This window comes from Oncorhynchus kisutch, linkage group LG23 (genome assembly GCF_002021735.2).
Source record: "Oncorhynchus kisutch isolate 150728-3 linkage group LG23, Okis_V2, whole genome shotgun sequence".
Classification (NCBI taxonomy): domain Eukaryota; kingdom Metazoa; phylum Chordata; class Actinopteri; order Salmoniformes; family Salmonidae; genus Oncorhynchus; species Oncorhynchus kisutch.
Window position 1 is genome coordinate 9,434,728 of NC_034196.2, and position 20,856 is coordinate 9,455,583.

At 45.3% G+C, this 20,856-nt stretch overlaps 1 protein-coding gene across 1 annotated transcript in view; it reads left to right on the forward strand.

Annotated features, from left to right (window-relative positions):
* LOC109868190 (rabphilin-3A) overlaps positions 1-20,856 on the forward strand; it is a 42,711-nt gene that overhangs the window by 20,158 nt on the left and 1,697 nt on the right. Inside the window, exons 2-14 of the mRNA XM_031802766.1 lie at positions 10,083-10,229; positions 10,474-10,603; positions 11,133-11,219; positions 11,838-12,093; positions 12,212-12,403; positions 12,593-12,757; positions 13,189-13,268; positions 13,523-13,597; positions 14,109-14,218; positions 14,461-14,587; positions 15,147-15,203; positions 18,591-18,736; positions 20,692-20,773. Coding sequence (XP_031658626.1) covers positions 10,096-10,229; positions 10,474-10,603; positions 11,133-11,219; positions 11,838-12,093; positions 12,212-12,403; positions 12,593-12,757; positions 13,189-13,268; positions 13,523-13,597; positions 14,109-14,218; positions 14,461-14,587; positions 15,147-15,203; positions 18,591-18,736; positions 20,692-20,773 — 1,641 coding nt within the window. The 5' untranslated portion in view covers positions 10,083-10,095. The remainder of the gene's footprint in view (positions 1-10,082; positions 10,230-10,473; positions 10,604-11,132; positions 11,220-11,837; positions 12,094-12,211; positions 12,404-12,592; positions 12,758-13,188; positions 13,269-13,522; positions 13,598-14,108; positions 14,219-14,460; positions 14,588-15,146; positions 15,204-18,590; positions 18,737-20,691; positions 20,774-20,856) is intronic.

A 20,856-nucleotide genomic window follows, 5' to 3' on the forward strand; every position in this document is an offset into this window, starting at 1 on the left:
ATGCACAATCCCTCCATCAGTTCTCAGACTATCCTCAATAGGCTGAGAGAGGCTGGACTGAGGGTTTGTAGGCCTGTTGTAAGGCTGGTCCTCACCAGACATCACGAGCAACAATGTTGCCTATGGGCACAAATCCACCGTTGCTGGACCAGACAGGACTTGCAAAAAGTGTTCTTCACTGATGAGTCACGGTTTTGTCTCACCAGGGGTGATGGTCGGATTCCTGTTTATCGTCAATGGAATGAGTATTACACCGAGGCCTGAACTCTGGAGCGGGATCGATTTGGAGGTGGAGGGTCCATCATGGTCTGGGGCGGTGTGTCACAGCATCATCGGACTGAGCGTGTTGTCATTGCAGGCAATCTAAATGATGAGATGCAGGGAAGACATCCTCCTCCCTCATGTGGTACCTTCCTCCAGGCTCATCCTGACATGACCCTCCAGCATGAGAATGCCCCCAGCCATACTGCTCAATCTGTGCGCGATTTGTCAGTGTTCTGTCATGGCCAGCGAAGAGCCTGGATCTCAATCCCATTGAGCACGTCTGGGACCTGTTGGATTGGAGGGTGAGGGCTAGGGCCATTCCCCCCAGAAATGTCCGGGAACTTGCAGGTGCCTAGGTGGAAGAGTGGGGTAACATCTCACAGCAGAACTGGCAAATCTGGTGCAGACCATGAGGAGGAGATGCACTGTAGTACTTAATGCAGCTGGTGGCCACACCAGATACTGACTGTCACTTTTGATTTTGATTTCCCTTTTGTCCAGGGACACATTATTCCATTTCTGTTAGTCACATGTCTGTGGAACTTGTTCAGTTTGTCTCAGTTGTTGAATCTTGTTATGTTCATACAATATTTACACATGTTAGGTTTTCTGAAAATAAAAGCAGTTGACAGTGAGAGGACGATTCTTTTTTTGCTGTGTTTACATGTACCTATCTCATTGTTATTCAATTATTAGAGATGCACAAATTGCTTTTGCACCCACCGTCCGCAATGGTTATGTGAGGTGAAATGTTATATATTTTGTGATGTGATCTGTCAGTTTGTTTGTATGACCTGACGAAGATCCCTTTCGGATCGAAACGTTGTCAATAAAGTGATGAATTGGGAGCTTTAACAGTGTGCGGGCCTTCTTGTTCTATACTAGTATTCTTTATTATCCCAGCACCAATGTTTTTAAGGATGTGCGTATGACCACAAACTTTTCAATCAATTGAATTTACCACAGGTGTACTCCCATCAATTTGTAGAAATATCTAAAAGATGATAGATGGAAACAGGATGCACCTGAGCTCAATTTCGAGTCTCATAGCAAAGGGTATGAATACTTACTTAAATAAGGTATTTCTGTTTTTTATGTTTAATAAATCAGTTTTTGCTTTGTCATTATGGGGTATTGTATGTGGATTGATGTCTATTCAATTTTTTTAATCCATTTTAGAATAAGGCTGTATGTAACGTAACAAAATGTGGGAAAAGTTCAAGGGTCCTAATACTTTCCCGAATACACTGTATATATTATTAGGTACCGTTCACGAAAGTGGATGGCTCCTGCACACCCTGAGTCACGTGGCCGTGGCTTGCTAAATAAAGCAGGCAGACAGGCTTCGAGGCATTCAGTTACTGTTCGATTGAATGTTAGACTTGACAAAACGAGTGACCTAAGCAACTTTGAGCATGGTATGATTTTCGGTGACAGGCGTGCCGGTTCCAGTATCTCAGAAACCTCCTGGGCTTTTCATGCACAACAGTGTCTAGGGTTCACCGAGAATGGGGCGACAAACAAAAAGACATCCAGTCAGCAGCAGTCCTGTGGGCGAAAACAGCTTGTTGATGAGACAGGTCGAAGGAGAATGGCAAGAATTGTGCAATCTGACACGCGGGCCACAAACAGGCAAATAACAGCACAGTACAACAGTGTTGTGCATAACGGCATCTCGGAATGCACAGCTGGTCAGTCCTTGTCACAGATGGGCTATTGTAGCAGACGACCACACCAGGATCCACTCCTATCAGCTTAAAACAAGAAGCGGCTCCAGTGGGCACGCGATCACCAACACTTGACAATTGTGGAGTGGAAAACAATTGCATTGTCCCAATGAATCCCAGTTCCTGTTGGGTCATGCTGATGGCAGAGTCAGGATTTGGCGTAAGCAGCATGAGTCCAGGGACACCTGTACAGGCTGGTGGCGGTGTTGTACCACCAGCCAATCTGCAGCAACTGCCTGATGCCATCGCGTCAGCATGGACCCACATCACATGGGGCGGCAGGGTAGCCTAGTGGTTAGAGAGTTGGACTAGTAACCGGAAAGTTGCAAATTCAAACCTCCGGGCTGACAAGGTACAAATCTGTCGTTCTGCCCCTGAACCCACTGTTCCTAGGCCGTCATTGAAAATAAGAATTTGTTCTTAACTGACTTGCCTAGTTAAATAAAGGTAAAATAAAATCCCTATGGAACGTTTCCGATTTGTAGAATCCATGCCCCTAAGAATTCAGGCTGTTCTGGAGGCAAGGGGTGTCGACACGGTACTAGACGGTATTAGATGTTATTAATAAACTAGCCAGTTGGTGTATAGACAAACTGATTGACTACAGAGGTTTTCCAGAGCTGTTAGGATTCCTGAGGCAGTGGAAAATCCATAGAATTAGAAGTGGTTGAACTCAGAATGTAAGGACCGACGCTGGAGACGAGAAGAAGGGGAAAGAGTGGGAGCAGGCGTGACAGGAATAACCCTCTAATTCTACGACTGCAGCATTACATGCCTGACAGTACCAGAACTGGGTTCAATAGATGTGTATTTGATTATTTGTTGTGTAAATACTTGTTTTTTTGTGTATTTTAGTATTTTCAAATAATCTGGCCCAAATCAAATAGTAATTTTTCTATAAAAGCTAACTAAAAAAAATATGTATACAAAATACTTATTTCCAAATACATTATTTCAAATTCCAAACAGACCTGGATTCAAAAATATGAAATATTGAAATATTTATATTTGAATATACACTTGTCTGTGTATTTGAGTATTTCCAAATACATTCCAATATTCAACTCCTTGTGTTTTCAAAGAAAATATATTGAAGTTCTTACTTCCAAATGTCTTTGAAAGTAATTGAAATACCCTGAATAGTATTTGAACCCAGGTCTAGACAAAACGACAGCCTCACCCATGTAGGAAATGATGAATAGCTGCAGATGTTTATGGATGAAATCCTACATTATGCAAATTAGGACATGGAAAAGGGTTTGACGTCCCATTTCCATGGCATTTGTCTTTGAATTTATTCAATGTAATTAGAGTTCAACAGTATTTCTAGCGTGAAACGTAAAGAAACAAGAGGGAAAGGCCTTTTTCCATGACAGGAAAACACAGGAGGATGACACAGTCTGCCAGACCTAGCTAGCCCCTGGCATGACACACACACACACACACACACAAATACACACACACACACAAATACACACACACACACACACACACACACACAAATACAAACAAACACAAACATACAGACATACACAAATACACACACACAGCCCAGGGAACAGCAATTGTCCTTAGTCGACCCACACTGTCTCGTGGAGCTAAAATGCCTCCGTTTTCTTTTACTTCACTTCAGTTTGCAGTTAGACTGCAGTTCCTTGGGCTGTGTGTGTGTGTGTGTGTGTGTGTGTGTGTGTATTTGTGTGTGTGCGTGCATGCTTTTCCCTGGGACAGTGTCAGTCGATAGATGCACAGTGACAGGTCCTCTCTCTCAGCTCACTGTGTGTGGGTGTTGCTTATGCCGTGTGTGTTACGGGTGCTGTGTGTGGGTGTTGCTTGTGCCGTGTGTGTCTGTGACAGCAGCTGCAGAGGACAGACCAGCTTGAGGACAGATAGATGCACCTACACACACAAACAAACACCCACACACACACCACACACACAAAGACAAACATACACACAGTATATTGTTATAAAACCACCTGGCTCATTAAAATCAGACTCAAACCAGATGCGAACTGAAAACATACATTTATTTTTTATTTTTGGAAAGAGAAAAAAAATCGAACAGAAATGTTATTTCAAATGGACTCTACGTACAGCTTTCAATCTTCTTCCCGAGATGAAAGACTTGTCTACTGTAACTTACTCCTGGCGCCTGTGTGTGTGTGTTCGCTCATGTGTGTGTTGGAGTGAGCTAGAGGAGGGCAGAGGTCTTTGATTTTATGGTGCAGGTTCAGTCCAGTGCTCTTCATGACTGGTCTGTTCTCTCAGGGTGTTAGAAGGGATGTATCCTCCTGTGCTATTCCATTCCCCTGCAGGTACTTCCTGATTCAGATGACCTTAAATCATGAGTATGCATATGCACGAGCATGCATGCAGGCAATCGCACACACACACTGCGCGTGAACACACACAAGTGCACGTGCACACACAGACGCACACAGACACACATGCACTAGCCCGCACACAAGTCCCTGTGTCACCCAGCCCTGTAAAGCGTTAATTTAACAGAAGTCCTTACAGTGACAAGTTTACTTGTAGTGGTGTGTCAGAGGATAAGAGTTCCCATCAAACTCTAACATACCAACACACACACACACTGATCTAAATATATATATATATATATATATATATATATATACAGTGGGGCAAAAAAGTATTTAGTCAGCCACCAATTGTGCAAGTTCTCCCACTTAAAAAGATGAGAGAGGTCTGTAATTTATATCATAGGTACACATCAACTATGACAAACAAAATGAGAAAATAAAATCCAGAAAATCACATTGTAGGATTTTTAATGAATTTATTTGCAAATTATGGTGGAAAATAAGTATTTGGTCAATAACAAAAGCTTATCTCAATACTTTGTTATATACCCTTTGTTGGCAATGACTGAGGTTAAATGTTTTCTGTAAGTCTTCACAAAGTTTTTACAAACTGTTTAGCCCATTCCTCCATGCAGATCTCCTCATCTCTTTCTCTGTGTATATCAATGATGTTGCTCTTGCTGCGGGCGATTCCCTGATCCACCTCTACGCAGACGACACCATTCTATATACTTTCGGCCCGTCTTTGGACACTGTGCTATCTAACCTCCAAACAAGCTTCAATGCCATACAACACTCCTTCCATGGCCTCCAACTGCTCTTAAACGCTAGTAAAACCAAATGCATGCTTTTCAACCGGTCTCTGCCTGCACCCGCATGCCCGACTAGCATCACCACCCTGGATGGTTCCGACCTAGAATATGTGGACGTCTATAAGTACCTAGGTGTCTGGCTAGACTGCAAACTCTCCTTCCAGACTCATATCAAACATCTCCAATCGAAAATCAAATCAAGAGTCGGCTTTCTATTCCGCAACAAAGCCTCCTTCACTCACGCCGCCAAGCTTACCCTAGTAAAACTGACTATCCTACCGATCCTCGACTTCGGCGATGTCATCTACAAAATGGCTTCCAACACTCTACTCAGCAAACTGGATGCAGTTTATCACAGTGCCATCCGTTTTGTCACTAAAGCACCTTATACCACCCACCACTGCGACTTGTATGCTCTAGTCGGCTGGCCCTCGCTACATATTCGTCGCCAGACCCACTGGCTCCAGGTCATCTACAAGTCCATGCTAGGTAAAGCTCCGCCTTATCTCAGCTCACTGGTCCCGATGGCAACACCCATCCGTAGCACGCGCTCCAGCAGGTGTATCTCACTGATCATCCCTAAAGCCAACACCTCATTCGGCCGCCTTTCGTTCCAGTACTCTGCTGCCTGTGACTGGAACGAATTGCAAAAATCGCTGAAGTTGGAGACTTTTATCTCCCTCACCAACTATCTGAGCAGCTAACCGATCGCTGCAGCTGTACATAGTCTATTGGTAAATAGCCCACCCTTCTTCACCTACCTCATCCCCATACTGTTTTTATTTATTTACTTTTCTGCTCTTTTGCACACCAATATCTCTACCTGTACATGACCATCTGATCATTCATCACTCCAGTGTTAATCTGCAAAATTGTAATTATTTGCCTACCTCCTCATGCCTTTTGCACACATTGTATATAGACTCCCCCTTTGTTTTCTACTGTGTTATTGACTTGTTAATTGTTTACTCCATGTGTAACTCTTTGTTGTCTGCTCACACTGCTATGCTTTATCTTGGCCAGGTCGCAGTTGCAAATGAGAACTTGTTCTCAACTAGCCTACCTGGTTAAATAAAGGTTAAATAAAAAAATTAAATAAAAAAATAAAAAAATAGAGCAGTGATGTTTTGGGGCTGTTGCTGGTCAACACGGACTTTCAACTCCCTCCAAAGATTTTCTATTGGGTTGAGATCTGGAGACTGGCTAGGCCAATCCAGGACCATGAAATGCTTCTTACGAAGCCACTCCTTCGTTGCCCGGGCGGTGTGTTTGGGATCATTGTCATGCTGAAAGACCCAGCCACGTTTCATCTTCAATGCCCTTGATGATGGAAGGAGGTTTTCACTCAAAATCTCACGATACATGGACCCATTCATTCTTTCCTTTACACGGATCAGTCGTCCTGGTCCCTTTGCAGAAAAACAGCCCCAAAGCATGATATTTACACCCCCATGCTTCACAGTAGGTATGGTGTCCTTTGGATGCAACTCAGCATTCTTTGTCCTCCAAACACGACGAGTTGAGTTTTTACCAAAAAGTTATATTTTGGTTTCATCTGACCATATGACATTCTCCCAATCTTCTTCTGGATCATCCAAATGCTCTCTAGCAAACTTCAGACGGGCCTGGACATGTACTGGCTTAAGCAGGGGGACACGTCTGGCACTGCAGGATTTGAGTCCCTGGCGGCGTAGTGTGTTACTGATGGTAGGCTTTGTTACTTTGGTCCCAGCTCTCTGCAGGTCATTCACTAGGTCCCCCCGTGTGGTTCTGGGATTTTTGCTCACCATTCTTGTGATCATTTTGACCCCACGGGGTGAGATCTTGCGTGGAGCCCCAGATCGAGGGAGATTGTCTTGTATGTCTTCCATTTCCTAATAATTGCTCCCACAGTTGATTTCTTCAAACCAAGCTGCTTACCTATTGCAGATTCAGTCTTCCCAGCCTAGTCCAGGTCTGCAATTTTGTTTCTGGTGTCCTTTGACAGCTCTTTGGTCTTGGCCATAGTGGAGTTTGGAGTGTGACTGTTTAAGGTTGTGGACCGGTGTCTTTTATACTGATAACAAGTTCAAACAGGTGCCATTAATACAGGTAACGAGTGGAGGACAGAGGAGCCTCTTAAAGAAGAAGTTACAGGTCTGTGAGAGCCAGAAATCTTGCTTGTTTGTAGGTGACCAAATACTTATTTTCCACCATAATTTGCAAATAAATTCATAAAAAATCCTACAATGTGATTTTCTGGATTTTTTTTCTAATTTTGTCTGTCATAGTTGAAGTGTACCTATGATGACAATTACAGGCCTCTCTCATCTTTTCAAGTGGGAGAACTTGCACAATTGGTGGCTGACTAAATACTTTTTTGCCCCACTGTATATATATATTAACATCATATTTCCTTGCGTGTCATCCTACTGACTAACTCCCTTCAGTCACGTCTCTGGCTTTGATCTTAGCCCCTTTAGCCCTGCACAATGTGTGTGTGTTTGAGAATTACATCATGTTCAACTGTCGCATGTCCTCCCTCTCAGTGGACGACATTAGGAATCAGATAACCATTCTGTCCCCACCCCTTTACACTGATCTAGACAATTGATTTACAACACCACTTCAACCAGCCCGACTCAATTGTGTGTGTGTGTGTGTGTGTGGTGTGTGTGTGCGCCACAAAGTTGGTTCTTTGAGTATAATAGGCTACACGAGTGATATAAGTGTCTTGACCCACACATAGCCACAGGAAGCAGGGATGCTGAGGGTACTGAAGCACCCTCTGAAAAATCAGAATGAAAAAAAGGTATTCACAAAAGTAGTGCACTGGGCCTTTTGCTAGTCCTGTATTAGTGGGCATTTTTTTGGTTTTATGTGATGTCTTACAATGTGTGTGAGAGATGAGGTCAGTCTCATGCCATTGTAGAACGTGCCTCCCCCCCCCCCCCCCCACTTCAGCCTCAACCCACCAATGTCACACGCAGACACACACACACACGATGACAGGAATCAGTCAGGTTGCCAAACTGCCCGCTGTCACGGCAACCCCTGACATTTCCAATCATCAGGGAGAGAACATTCTGAAAGGGTAGAAAGGGCTGGAGAGAGAGATGGGGGGGGGGGGAGCGTGAGAGCGAGAGCGAGAAAGAGAGAGATATGTTTCCCATGCCAATAAAAGCCCTTAAATTGAATTGAGAGAGAGCTAACAAAGTGGAAAAGGGGCAGGGCAAACAGCTTGGTGATGCTTTGATATCAGTTATGCTGATGGCTATATTGTAGATATCCTGTATACTTAAATGAACACACACCGTGTCAATCATTCAATCAAATGTATTTATAAAGCCCTTTTAACATCAGCAGTCACAAAGTGTTTATACAGCCTAAAACCCCCAAAGTGCAAGCAATGCAGATGTAGAAGCACGGTGGCTAGGGACAACTCCCTACAAAGACAGGAACCTAGGAAAAGAACTAGAGAGGAACCAGGCTCTGAGGGCTGGCCAGTCCTCTTCTGGCTGTGCTGGGTGGAGAGGAACCAGGCTCTGAGGGCTGGCCAGTCCTCTTCTGGCTGTGCTGGGTGGAGAGGAACCAGGCTCTGATGGGTGGCCAGTCCTCTTCTGGCTGTGCTGGGTGGAGAGGAACCAGGCTCTGGGTGCTGGCCAGTCCTCTTCTGGCTGTGCTGGGTGGAGAGGAACCAGGCTCTGAGGGGTGGCCAGTCCTCTTCTAGCTGTGCTGGGTGGAGAGGAACCAGGCTCTGAGGGCTGGCCAGTCCTCTTCTGGCTGTGCTGGGTGGAGAGGAACCAGGCTCTGGGTGCTGGCCAGTCCTCTTCTGGCTGTGCTGGGTGGAGAGGAACCAGGCTCTGAGGGGTGGCCAGTCCTCTTCTAGCTGTGCTGGGTGGAGAGGAACCAGGCTCTGAGGGCTGGCCAGTCCTCTTCTGGCTGTGCTGGGTGGAGAGTATAAGAGTAACGTGACCATGAAGGCCAGGTCGTTCTTCAAAATGTTAAAACATTCATAGATGACCAGCAGGGTCAAATAATAATCACAGTGGTTGTAGAGGGTGCAACAGGTCAACACCTCAGGAGTAAATGTCAGTTGGCTTTTCATAGCCAAGCATTCAAAGGTTGAGACAGCAGGTGCGGCAGAGAGAGAGGAGAGAGGGAGGGGGGGGGGGGGGTCGAAACAGCACGTCCGGTGAACAGGTCAGGGTTCAGCACCAATGTTTCCCCAACTATTACAGAAGCAAAGTACCCACCTACCACTAATTGCTGTTACCTCTCCCAGCCCAAGACATTTGGTACAGCAGTTCTTCAATTCAAAACCAGGGTAGCACCAGTCCTGTCTGCTCAATAGTCGTTTAGACCCCTGTTTGTCAACCCTGGTCCTGGTGACCCACAGCAAATGCTGAAATACACTGATCTAATGCACAGTTTTTCAATCCTGGTCCTGGGACCCAAAGGGTGCCATTTTTGTTTTTGCCCTACTGTACCACTCACACACTTCCTTCAACTAATCAACTCCTCATCAAGCCTTTGACTTGAATCAGGTGTGTAGTGGTAGGGCCAGGATTGAGAAACATTGATCTAAAGCAGTAGTTCCCAAACTGCGAGGGGTCGGCGGGGGGTCCCCTGCTGCGAGGGGTCCCCTGCTGTATCCTACGTGACAGTGTTCTAATCTAGCCGATGATAATGTTGTATGCCTCTGTTGCCTGTTCAGTGAAAACATCTAGAGGCATGTTCAGTTACTAGTAGCGGGGTATTGAGCCCTGAGTACTACTCGGTAGTATTGAACCTAGAGTACACATCACTCCAGAGGCGACAGTTGACTTTTCTACATTTGAGTGTGCCGTGTCCTCTGATGTGTGTTTGTCCTCGGATTTGTGCATGTTAGGTCTGTAAGTGGCTGTGCAGGTGTGTCTCTTCTGATGTGTGTGTATGACGTTGTAAGTGTGTGTCGTGTCTCTGTCTGTCAGGTCAGTCAGCAGGATGCACCGGCACAGTGGATTCCATGGAGGAGGAGGTCCTCAGGAAGTGGAGCTAACAGACGAAGAGAAGGAGATCATCAACAGTGTTCTGGCTCGGGCTGAGACCATGGAGGCCATGGAGCAGGAGAGGATCGGGTGAGACAGAGAGAGAGAGAGAGAGGGGGAGGGGGAGAGGGGGGGGAAATGAGAAAGAGACAAAACTGTGTGTGTGTGTTTGATCTCTCCACTCTATGTGGTCGGCGACCTGTCTGGACAAAAGACAGCATGGCCAGATGGTGAGTCTGGCAGTCTGATGTGAGTTGCGTGTATTTACTGTGTGTGTGTGTGTGTGTGTCTGTGTCTGTAACTGTGTCTGTAACTGTGTCTGTGTGTTCTGCAGGCGTTTTGCCACTAGGTTGGACAGTATGAAGAAAACAGCATGTGGAGATGGTCACTCTCGCTGTCTGCTGTGTGGAGAGACATTTGGCCAGCAGGGAGTCAACTCCGTACTCTGTTCCCACTGCAAGAAGGTAACTAGCACACATAATAGAGCTATGTAGAGAGTCTGGACAGTTATCAGAGGTCCAAGTCCTGTAGGTCTCTGTGGTTTCTCGTCTTCTTTTGTTCGACTTACTACTTCATGTTGCTTTGAGCAGAGCTGATTCTGTCAGTAGTCTGGTATGTGCTCCTAAATCCTTTCTGTCGCTCTCTTTGTCTAGCTCCCAAACTGTGCCTACATTTGTCCTACACTCTCAGAAAAAAAGGGTTCCAAAAGGGTTCTTTAGCTGTCCCCATAGGAGAACCCTTTTGGTTCCAGGTAGAACCCTTTTTGGTTCCAGGTAGAACTCTTTTGGGTTCCATGTTTAACCCTCCGGGGGAAAGGGTTTTACACGGAACCCAATAGGGTTCTACCTGGAAGCAAAAAAGGGTTCTTCAAAGGGTTCTCCTATTGGTAGAGCCAAAGAACCCTTTCAGGTTCTAGATAGCACCTTTTCTTCTATGAGTGTATCATAAAAATAACTCTGGTTTAAGTAAGTGTGTGTGTGTTTCTGCTCGCAGCATATGTGCAGTAAGTGTGGGATTCAGAACAACAGCCGGTCGTCATGTCCTGTGTGGGTCTGTAGGATCTGCAGCGAGCACAAAGAGGTGAGAGAGGAGGGGGAAATAGAGAGAGCGAGATGGAGAGAGGAAAGGAGGGGTGGAATGATAGAGAAATTATAGGTTGAAGACCAAAACAAATGTCGTTTTAATGTATACTCCACGAATACACCTCCATGTTAATAAATAATTTGAAAATATTGTGTTTGTTTGTCCCATCACAATCAAAATGTATGGGGGAGAGAAGGGTTCAGCTGTTCAGACTTAATCACACTCGCACTTTATTTTTGGGGTTGGCTTAGTCACCCCGTTTCACAGTATTGTTTAGTGCTGTTTAGTGAATGATTAGCTCCCATCTCCCTCAGGTTAACTGAGACGTACCCTGTTATGGTAACATTTGTCTGGGGCTCCACTACAGAACATAGACCTCTGCAGCAATAGTACACATACCGCTCCCCAGGGAACCTTTAATTAAATGGCCCTACCTGTCAGTCCAATGTGAGATAACTCATCTGCTAAGCACGCTACCCCTCCTCTCTCACTCCATCTCAATCTCACTCTCTTAATCAAATGTTCTCTTTCTCTGTCTCTCCCCCCCCTCTCTCTCTCTACATCTCTTCCTCTCTCTCTCTTTCTCTGTCTCTCCATCTCTCTCTCCATGTCTAGATGTTGAAGCGTTCTGGAGCGTGGTTCTTTAAGGGCCAACCCCAGAAGGTCCTCCCTGCTCCCCTGCCCATCTCCAGGCCCAGAGGGACAGGTAGAGAGAGCCCCCGTACCCTGAACCCCACCCATCACCAGCCCAGTACCCAGCCCTATGCCTGTACCCAGACCCAGCCCATCTACCAGCCAGACGCTGGTGCCCAGGACTGCACAGAGCAGCAGGAGCAGCAGGGTAACTGCTGCTCCAACACAGAAAACCAAGGTGAGCAGTGGAAACAAGCATTAAGATTTCACGACTCGTTGGACTTGCATGAGAGGTACATGCAAAAGCTTGTTGGGTATTTCAACATGTCATCTTCCTCTCTCCGATCTTGTCTCAGAGCCCACCGATGAGCCCCCGTACTCCAGCCCAGAGCAACAGGACCCAGAGGGGTATAGCTCTGCTCAGACACTAGGGGGCGTTGCTGTGCAGGAAGAGTTGGTGAAGAACCAGTCTAAGTTAGGCTCCAGACCTCCCACAGCCAGGGGGAGAGAGAACACGCCAGCTCCAGCTGACTCAGTCACACCACAGGGTAGGATTGTAGGGTCAGCTCGCCCAAATTACAAAATGACATGTTTTTCCTTACCCACCCTAAAAGCAGTCAATGGATAATAACTGCTTTGGTTTTGTTTGCCTACCTGTTACCACCAACCGCTCAGATGCATAATCCCTTCTACTTGGAGATTGAGACTGACTAAATAGCGGCGTTTCTCTACCTCAGCCCCTGCGCCCGAGGAGAGCAGAAACCCTCACCAGAGGGAGGATAGAGCCTCAACTCCAGTCGGGGAGGAGAAACCCACTCCTGCCCCCAAACCCACCCTGGTAGCATGCCCAGCCCCCGCTCCTGTCGAGGACGATGACAACGAATATGACTCTGATGAATCCAGTAAGTGTGTGTCCTTCTATAACACATGTACCTTTTTATTGATTTCAGTCACTTCAGACATTTGATGACTTCCTCTACCTTGTCACTAAGCACGACCCTCTACACACCGTGTGCATACAGTCACCATCAGTCTTTATTAGCCCACTGGGAAATTTGGTTCCCAAGCAGGGACATTGTAGACCAACCATATGAAACACATATTCTAATGCACACACATACACGCTTCCTCTCTGTTCTGTTATTCTCTCTCTCTGTCTCTTTGTCTCTCTCTCTCTCTCTGTCTCTCTCTCTCTCTCTCTCTCTCTCTCTCTCTGTGTCTCTCTGTCTTTCTGTCTCTCTGTCTCTCTGTCTCTCTCTCTGTGTGTGTGTGTGTGTGTGTTGGGTGTAGGAACCAATCTGAGCATGATGTTCTTTTGTTCTGTCCGCATCAGCCACCCTGGGGTTACTGGAGTTCACTCTGCATTATGAACAGGAGAGCAACGCGCTGCACTGCAATATAGTCAAAGCCAAGGTATACACACACACCGCTAGCTTCAGTGACATGCTTGAATGGTTTATCTTTAGGTTGATATTCTCCATTTCTACTCTTCTGCTCTCTCTCTCTCTCTCTCTCTCTCTCTCTCTCTCTCTCTCTCTCTCTATATCTCTATCTCTATCTCTATCTCTATCTCTATCTCTATCTCTATCTCTATCTCTATCTCTATCTCTATCTCTATCTCTATCTCTATCTCTATCTCTCTCTCTCTCTCTATCTCTCTCTCTCAGGGCCTAAAGCCGATGGACTCTAATGGCCTAGCAGACCCTTACGTCAAGCTGCACCTCTTACCTGGTGCCAGTAAGGTAACTTCCAACACATCTGGTTGTAGTAGGCCTGTTTCTGCTGCCTGTTGACACAGACTTGTATCACTCACAGAAGTTCCAAGAGAATAAAGACATTTCAAATGTCACATTATGTCTATATACAGTGTTGTAATGATGTGCAAATAACAAGGCTTTGCTCACTGAGTCTGTACATTCCTTCATTTTGGGTCAGTCACAGTGGCCAGATACTCTGCCACTGTGTACTCTCTGTTTAGGGCCAAATAGCATTCTAGTTTGCTCAGTTTTCTTGTTAATTCTTTCCAATGTGTCAAGTAATCATCTTTTTGTTTTCTCATTATTTTGGTTGGGACTAATTTTGTTGCTGTCGTGGGGCTCTGTGGGGTCTCTCTGTCTCTCTCTCCCTCTCCATCTGTCTCCCTGTCTTCTGCTCTATTTCTTCCCCTGCCCCCCCCCCCTCTCCCTGTCTTCCCCCTCTCCCCGTTTCCCCCTCTTCCTGTTCCCCCCTCTCCTCTCTCTCCCGTCTCCACAGTCTAACAAGCTGCGTACTAAGACACTGAAGGGCACTCTGAACCCAGTGTGGAATGAGACTCTGGTGTACCATGGTATCACTGACGACGACATGCAGCGCAAAACACTACGGTAAATACAGGCAGGCTCGCCCATACCACATAACACCACTGTATATGTGTCACCCACTGGGTCATCTGAAATGAAAACGTTTACGTTGATATTGGCCTAGTTTAGTTCCCTGGCTCTCCATTTACATCAGTTAGATTTCCCAGGTCTAAAGGGAACCAAGAGAATAAAAACTCTTCGGTGATGATACAAAACGATGTAAAAAAAAAAAAAAAAGAGAATAGAACTCCTCTTCCTGCTTCCAGGCTGTCAGTGAGTGATATGGACAAGTTTGGTCACAATGAGTTCATCGGAGAGACGCGTGTTGCTCTGAAGAAACTCAAAGCCAACCAGAAGAAGAACTACAGTGTGTGTCTGGAGAGGGTGGTCCAGGTAGGATCTACAACAGTGTGTGTCTATGAGAGGGTGGTCCAGGTAGGAACTACAACAGTGTGTGTCTGGAGAGGGTGGTCCAGGTAGGATCTACAACAGTGTGTGTCTATGAGAGGGTGGTCCAGGTAGGAACTACAACAGTGTGTATCTGGAGAGGGTGGTCCAGGTAGGAACTACAACAATGTGTGTCTAGAGAGGGTGGTCCAGGTAAGAACTACAACAGTGTGTGTCTAGAGAGGGTGGTCCAGGTAGGAACTACAACAGTTTGTGTCTGGAGAGGGTGGTCCAGGTAGGAACTACAACAGTTTGTGTCTGGAGAGGGTGGTCCAGGTAGGAACTACAACAGTTTGTGTCTGGAGAGGGTGGTCCAGGTAGGAACTACAACAGTTTGTGTCTGGAGAGGGTGGTCCAGGTAGGAACTACAACAGTGTGTGTCTGTGAGGGCACACATCCAGGTCCGGAGACAGTTGTAACCTTTGCATTGTGGATGCAACTGTTAATAATCATGATATAAGTGATTTCACCCCCACTCTCCCCCTTTGCTCCCCCCCTCTCCCAGGTGAAGAAGGCAGGAACAGGAGGCTCAGCCCGGGGCATGGCACTCTACGAGGAGGAGGTAAGACTCGCCTGAGACAGGATTTACACTCAGGATTCACACTTCACGTTCACGCCTAAGATTTACGCCTGTAACTCCGATGAGGGAACAAAATTGTAGCTGAATGCTGACATCACATGTATTATTCATTTCCATTGAATTTAGTAGGAACTTTTTCTGCACCCGTTAGGCTTCCTTGCCTTGCTATCTATTGTTGTCTCCACAAGATAAATACCTTTCAAGGATAGGAGGCTGTTGAGGGGAGGATGGCTCATAATAATGACTGGATTGAAGTGAATCGAATGGTATCAAACACAAGGAAACCATGTGTTTGATGTGTCAATACTATTCCATTCATTCCATTATTATGAACCCGTCCACCCCAGTTAAGGTGCCACCAGCCGCCTTTATAATATTTATCTCTGTTTCTACTGTGGCCTGTGGGCCTGTTCTATATTCCCGAAGGAAATGGCTTTTTAGTATTACTGTCAGAATAACTTGCACCCAGAGTTGGCCACACATTACATTATTCAGATGACATCACGTACAGTGCCAATTAGAACGTATTCATACCCATTGACTTATTCCACATTTTGTTGTGTTACAGCCTAAAATCACAATGGATTAAATAAACACATATTCTCACCCATCTATACACAATGCCCCATAATTGCAAAGTCAAAACATGTTGATTGAAAATGAAATAGAGAAATATCTCATTTACATACAGTACGTATTCACACCCCTGAGTCAATACATGTTGGAATCACCTTTGGCAACGCTCTCTAAGAGCTTTGCACAGCGGGATTGTACAATATTCGCGCATTATTGTTTAAAACAATTCTTCAAGCTCTGTCAAGTTGGCTGTTAATCATTGCTAGATAGCCATTTTCAAGTATTGCAATAGATTTTCAAGCCAATTTAAGTCCAAACTTTAACTAGGCCACTCAGGAACATTCAATGTCTTCTCAGTAAGCAACTCCAGTGTATATTAGGCCTTGTGTTTTAGGTTATTGTCCTACTGAAAGGTGAATTTGTCTCCCAGTGTCTGTTGGAAATCAGACTGAACCAGGTTTTCCTCTGGAATTTTGCCTGTGCTTAGCACTACTCCGTTTATTTTAACCTAAAAAAAACTCCCTAGTCCAGTGGTCACCAAGCTTTTCTGAGTCAAGATCACTTTCTGAGTCCAAAAGAAAGCTGAGATCGACTACTCAGATTTAAAATCAAATTCAAATTAAAAACAGAAGCTAACGCAACATTAACCTATTAACCTATTAAAACAGTTCTGTAGCAATGAGGTTTGTCCAGTAGGCTATAGGCCCAATGCATTACCACTGCACATTAGCTATGCTTTAATTGCCCTGCCAATGTTGCTCTTCTCAGACCATTTTGAAATGTCAACATTTTCAGTATATGGTCACACTGTTAATAGATAATTTGTTGTATTACTTGTGAGGTACAGCTGAGTGAGCATAATAATCAGTTTATTTTATTGGACTGATGGTCTCCATCTGATGTGAGGGGACATCAGTGAGGCTGCCTCTCACCCAACTCACCATCCCTCCACTCTCCCTACCTCCACTGAGACAAGGGGACACAGTCTTCCAGCTGATGGCGAAACTCAAGACGCACTGAATTATTTCTGCCTCATTCATGTTGTTACTCCTATGACCATGGAAAGTGAAATATTCCTCAATATTAAAAAACTCGCCACCTGGCCAAACTGAGCAATCAGGGGAGAACAGCCTTGATCAGGGAGGTGACCAAGAACACGATGGTCACTCTGACAGAGCTCCAGAGTTCCTCTGTGGAGATGGGAGAACCTTCCAGAAGGACAACCATCTCTGCAGCACTCCACCACTAAGGCCTTTATGGTAGAGTGGCCAGACGGAAGCCACTCCTCAGTGGAGCCCGCTTGGAGTTTGCCAAAAGGCACCTAAAGGACTCTCAGACCATGAGAAACAAGATTCTCTGGTATGATGAAACCAAAACCCTCGCTTCATACTCGTCGCCAAACCCACTGGCTCCATGTCATCTACAAGACCCTGCTAGGTAAAGTCCCCCCTTATCTCAGCTCGCTGGTCACCATAGCATCTCCCACCTGTAGCACACGCTCCAGCAGGTATATCTCTCTAGTCACCCCCAAAACCAATTCTTTCTTTGGCCGCCTCTCCTTCCAGTTCTCTGCTGCCAATGACTGGAACGAACTACAAAAATCTCTGAAACTGGAAACACTTATCTCCCTCACTAGCTTTAAGCACCAACTGTCAGAGCAGCTCACAGATTACTGCACCTGTACATAGCCCACCTATAATTTAGCCCAAACAACTACCTCTTTCCCAACTGTATTTAATTTTTATTTATTTATTTATTTTGCTCCTTTGCACCCCATTATTTTTTTATTTCTACTTTGCACATTCTTCCATTGCAAAACTACCATTCCAGTATTTTACTTGCTATATTGTATTTACTTTGCCATCATGGCCTTTTTTGCCTTTACCTCCCTTCTCACCTCATTTGCTCACATTGTATATAGACTTGTTTATACTGCATTATTGACTGTATGTTTGTTTTTATTCCATGTGTAACTCTGTGTCGTTTTATCTGTCGAACTGCTTTGCTTTATCTTGGCCAGGTCGCAATTGTAAATGAGAACTTGTTCTCAACTTGCCTACCTGGTTAAATAAAGGTAAAAAAAAAAAAAAAAAAAAAAGATTGAACTCTTTGGCCTGAATGCCAAGCATCACATCTGGAGGAAACCTGGCACCATCTTGCTGTAGGGATGTTTTTCAGCAGCAGGGACTGAGAGATTAGTCAGGATCAAGGGAAAGATGAGCGGAGTAAATACAGAGAGATCCTTGATGAAAACCTGCTCTAGAGCGCTCAGGACCTCAGACTGGAGCGAAGGTTCATCTTCCAACAGGACAACAACCCTAAGCACACAGCCAAGACAACGCAGGGGTGGCTTCGGAACAAGTCTCTGAATGTCCTTGAGTGGCCCAGCCAGAGCCCGGACTTGAACCCGATCGAACATCTTTGGAGAGACCTGAAAATAGCTGTGCAGCGACACTCCCCATCCAACCTGACAGAGCTTGAGAGGATCTGCAGAGAAGAATGGGAGAAACTCCCCAAATACTGAGGAACACAAACATTTCTAAACCTGTTTTTGCTTTGTCATTATTGGGTATTGAGTGTAAATTGATGAGGGAAAAAAACAATTTAATCAATTTTAGAATAAAATGCACTGTACAGTACATGCATGGATTATATATACTGTACATGTCATGAAAATCTTTGATATGTTAATCTATATGGGAAAAATGTTATCGTAGTGGATGTAAATCCACTTGCAAATCTTCTTGTCTGTGCGTGTGTGCGTACATTTCCATGTGTGTGTGTGTCCTACAGGTAAAGGAGGATGCAGAGGAGAGGGGTCGTATCCTGGTCTCTCTAACCTACAGTACCCAGCAGGGTCGTCTGATAGTGGGAGTGGTGCGATGTGCTCACCTGGCAGCTATGGACTCTAATGGATACTCAGACCCCTTCGTCAAGATGTATGTGTTCTATTAATCTAGCTACACTGTCTGTCTGTCTGTCTGTCTGTCTGTCTGTCTGTCTGTCTGTCTGTCTGTCTGTCTGTCTGTCTGTCTGTCTGTCTGTCTGTCTATACAAGTATTTAGTCAGCCACCAATTGTGCATGTTCTCCCACTTAAAAAGATGAGAGAGGCCTGTAATTTTCATCATAGGTACACTTCAACTATGACAGACAAAATGAGAGAAAAAAATCAGAAAATCACATTGTAGGATTTTTAATGAATTTATTTACAAATTATGGTGGAAGATAAGTATTTGGTCAACTGTGAGAGACGGAATCTAAAACAAAAATCCAGAAAATCACATTGTATGATTTTAAGTAATTAATTTGCATTTTATTGCATGACATAAGTATTTGATACATCTGAAAAGCATATTTGGTACAGAAACCTTTGTTTGCAATTACAGAGATCATACGTTTCCCGTAGTTCTTGACCAGGTTTGCACACACTGTAGCAGGGATTTTGGCCCACTCCTCCATACAGACCTTCTCCAGATCCTTCAGGTTTGGGGGCTGTCGCTGGGCAATACAGACTTTCAGCTCCCTCCAAAGATTTTCTATTGGGTTCAGGTCTGGAGACTGGCTAGGCCACTCCAGGACCTTGAGATGCTTCTTATGGAGCCACTCCTTAGTTGCCCTGGCTGTGTGTTTCGGGTCATTGTCATGCTGGAAGACCCAGCCACGACCCATCTTCAATGCTCTTACTGGGGGAAGGAGGTTGTTGGCCAAAATCTCGCGATACATGGCCCCATCCATCCTCCCCTCAATACGGTGCAGTCGTCCTGTCCCCTTTGCAGAAAAGCATCCCCAAAGAATGATGTTTCCACCACCATGCTTCACGGTTGGGATGGTATTCTTGGGGTTGTACTCATCCTTATTCTTCCTCCAAACACGGCGAGTGGAGTTTAGACCAAAAAGCTCTATTTTTGTCTCATCAGACCACATGACCTTCTCCCATTCCTCCTCTGGATCATCCAGATGGTCATTGGCAAACTTCAGACGGGCCTGGACATGCGCTGGCTTGAGCAGGGGGACCTTGCATGCGCTGCAGGATTTTAATCCATGACGGCATAGTGTGTTACTAATGATTTTCTTTGCGACTGTGGTCCCAGCTCTCTGCAGGTCATTGACCAGGTCCTGCCGTGTAGTTCTGGGCTGATCCCTCACCTTCCTCATGATCATTGATGCCCCACGAGGTGAGATCTTGCATGGAGCCCCAGACCGAGCGTGATTGACCGTTATCTTGAACTTCTTTCATTTTCTAATAATAACAGTTGTTGCCTTCTCACCAAGCTGCTTGCCTATTGTCCTGTAGCCCATCCCTGCCTTGTGCAGGTCTACAATTTTATCCCTGATGTCCTTACTGATGTCCTTGCTCTCTGGTCTTGGCCATTGTGGAGAGGTTGGAGTCTGTTTGATTGAGTGTGTGGACAGGTGTCTTTTATACAGGTAACGAGTTCAAACAGGTGCAGTTAATACAGGTAATGAGTGGAGAACAGGAGGGCTTCTTAAAGAAAGACTAACAGGTCTGTGAGAGCCGGAATTCTTACTGGTTGGTAGGTGATCAAATACTTATGTCATGCAATAAAATGCAAATTAATTACTTAAAAATCATACAATGTGATTCTCCGTCTCTCACAGTTGAAGTGTACCTACGATACAAATTACAGACCTCTACATGCTTTGTAAATAGGAAAACCTGCAAAATCGGCAGTGTATCAAGTACTTGTTCTCCCCACTGTATATATATCCCTATCCCTTGATTGCTGATGTTCACCTTCCTCTTCTATGACCCTGTCCTACAGCCTTAAACATTTGATGGACGGATGGACGGGTGGATGGACGGATGGCTAGATTGATTGGTTGGTTCATTGAATGTGGATTGATTCTCTCTCCTGTGATTGTGACCTGCAGCTTCCTGAAACCAGACATGGGGAAGAAAGCCAAGAACAAGACTCAGATAAAAAAGAAGACGCTGAACCCAGAGTTCAACGAGGTTAATGTCCCCTCATATATATCAATAACAACACAATATCAGGTTCCAGGCCATTGTTTTATTAATACAGAGTGTAATGGCGG